Source organism: Morone saxatilis, unplaced genomic scaffold, assembly GCF_004916995.1.
Source record: "Morone saxatilis isolate NCDOM2014 unplaced genomic scaffold, NCSU_SB_2.0 Contig17, whole genome shotgun sequence".
Lineage (NCBI taxonomy): Eukaryota > Metazoa > Chordata > Actinopteri > Moronidae > Morone > Morone saxatilis.
Genome location: NW_023339729.1, coordinates 25,772,421 through 25,774,456, shown reverse-complemented (window position 1 = coordinate 25,774,456; position 2,036 = coordinate 25,772,421). Strand labels below are relative to the sequence as shown.

The following is a 2,036-nucleotide window of genomic DNA, read 5'->3' as shown; positions in this document are numbered from 1 at the left end:
GTGTTTGTGTGTGTGTGTGTGTCCTCTGAACTTCTTCTTCTTTTATCTTTTAGCAACAACAGGCTGCGTTTCCCCTCCGACCCCTCGGCTCACCTCCAGGCGTTCAGCAGCCTCAGAGTCCTCGTCCTCAACAGCTGCGACCTCACCTGGCCGCAGGTACGCTCCCTCTTACCCACAATCACTGAAAGTTGTTAAGTGTTGATAAATTTCACAATAAAAGTCCAGACTAACCACTTCCTCTCCCTGTGAACTCTTCTGTATCCGTGCTGGTCTGGGGTCAGATCCTGGAGTGCGCCCCCATGTGGCCGCAGCTGGAGGATCTGTCAGTGCAGGAGAACAACATCACAGAGCTGCAGAGGTAACGTTGGTTGTGTTTCCCTCGCTGACGTTCGGGCTGCGCAGACTTTGTCTAACTGGCGTCTGTGTGATGTTTTAAAGGCCCGACGGAGTCCTGCGGTCCCTGAAGAGTCTCAGTCTGTCCTCCAATCCTCTAGTGCAGGAGACTGTGCTCAGTGTAGCTGCTCTGTCCAGGTGTGTATTCATTTATATCGAGTTTTAGTGCCTAACAGTTCTATAACTTTCACTTTAAAATGTTTAATTGTCACATATAATGAAACCGGTTCAGTCAACCTGGAACAGAACTACAGAACCAACATGGAGCCAGTCAGCACTCATCCATCAGCTTCTTCTAGAGGTTCAAACTGTTTCTGATCCAATGTGGAGGAGTTCATTTCTTCAGTGAAATAGTTCTTATGTTGGTTCCTAAATTAAATTGAAGCAGCAGAAACTGTATTTACATCTACAGAGAAATCTTCAGCTCAAACTTTAAAGTAACGACTTTAATGGACGTTGCTGCAGAAGAGAAACAGGAACTCTGCTGTCGTCCGTTCGCTGACAGAGACCCTGAGATACAGCTGTTTATGGAACCTGCAGTTTATCTCAGTTTACATTCAGAAACAGCGGTTCTGATTCTGGTTCTGAACAACCAGCGCAGAGACTGAACATTGTAATAGTGTAACATCAGAGTCTTTAAAACACAGAATAAACAGCCTCCAACTTCACTAAAACGCTCTGTAAACTGGCTCCTCTTTCCGATGGGCTCGGTGTTTGTCGTCGTTGGTCTTGTTGTCGTTGTTGTTGTTGTTGTTGTTGTTGTTGTTGTTGTCGTTGTCGTCGTCGTTGTTGTTCTGCGACTGTCCGACTGATGGAAAGCGGGTCGACTGAGACTCTCCTCGTCGGTTCAGTCGACCATCTGAAGCTCCTGAAATAAACTCTGTTCTCTGACTGCAGACTGGAGGATCTGGACCTGTCAAGGACCGGACTGTCTGAGCTTCGGTTCGATGACGCCGCTCCCGGTAAACCTAACTTAAAGTCAGATTTTAATATTTACGACAGAGTATTAGGGCCATACTGAGAGGAAAAATAAATAAATGAATAAAATAAATAAAGTCGTAATATTAAAAGAATAAAGTCTTCTAATATAACGACTTTATTCTCGCAATATTAGGACTTTTTCTCGTAATTTCCCCCCCAAAAATAACATTTTTCTCTTAGTCTGGCCCTAACACTCCGTCGTAAATATTTAACTGCTCCCTGCGTTAATATTTACAGTTGTTCTGATGTTCCCTCTGTAGGATCTCACACAGCCATGTTCCCGGCACTGAGGAAGCTCAATGTGGACCACAACAACATCACAGAGGTCAGTGTCTGTTTCTGCCAAATACTGAGCTCCACTCAACCCGTAACAGTCAGCAGAGGAACCAGATTATTGTCATTGTGTTAAGAGTAAAGCACCAGTAATGGTAGTCTGTCCCAGTAACACAAAGTCACTGATTGTTATTATGAAGAAATAATCTCTTATTGTAAGATTTATTTAGCTCATTATTGATCTTAGATGAAGAAAAACACTTCATTCATTACTTTCTTTGCGGTAAGAAGCACAATTCTCTTTTTAAGGCCCATTAACTCTTTCAGGGGCTGATTTTATGAATTCTAGCCAAAGTTAGTTGGCAGATTATATTAAATATAATCTATTA

The 2,036-nt window shown here is 43.3% G+C and overlaps 1 protein-coding gene across 1 annotated transcript; it reads left to right on the top strand.

Moving 5' to 3' along the window:
- Positions 1-11: 11 nt before the first annotated feature.
- tbce (tubulin folding cofactor E) lies at positions 12-1,798 on the top strand. Its single transcript, XM_035659693.1, has 5 exons — positions 12-156; positions 282-358; positions 439-531; positions 1,291-1,355; positions 1,635-1,798. Exons 2-5 carry the CDS (start codon positions 300-302, stop codon positions 1,781-1,783), a joined length of 366 nt encoding a protein of 121 aa, XP_035515586.1. The 5' UTR covers positions 12-156; positions 282-299; the 3' UTR covers positions 1,784-1,798.
- Positions 1,799-2,036: the final 238 nt, after the last annotated feature.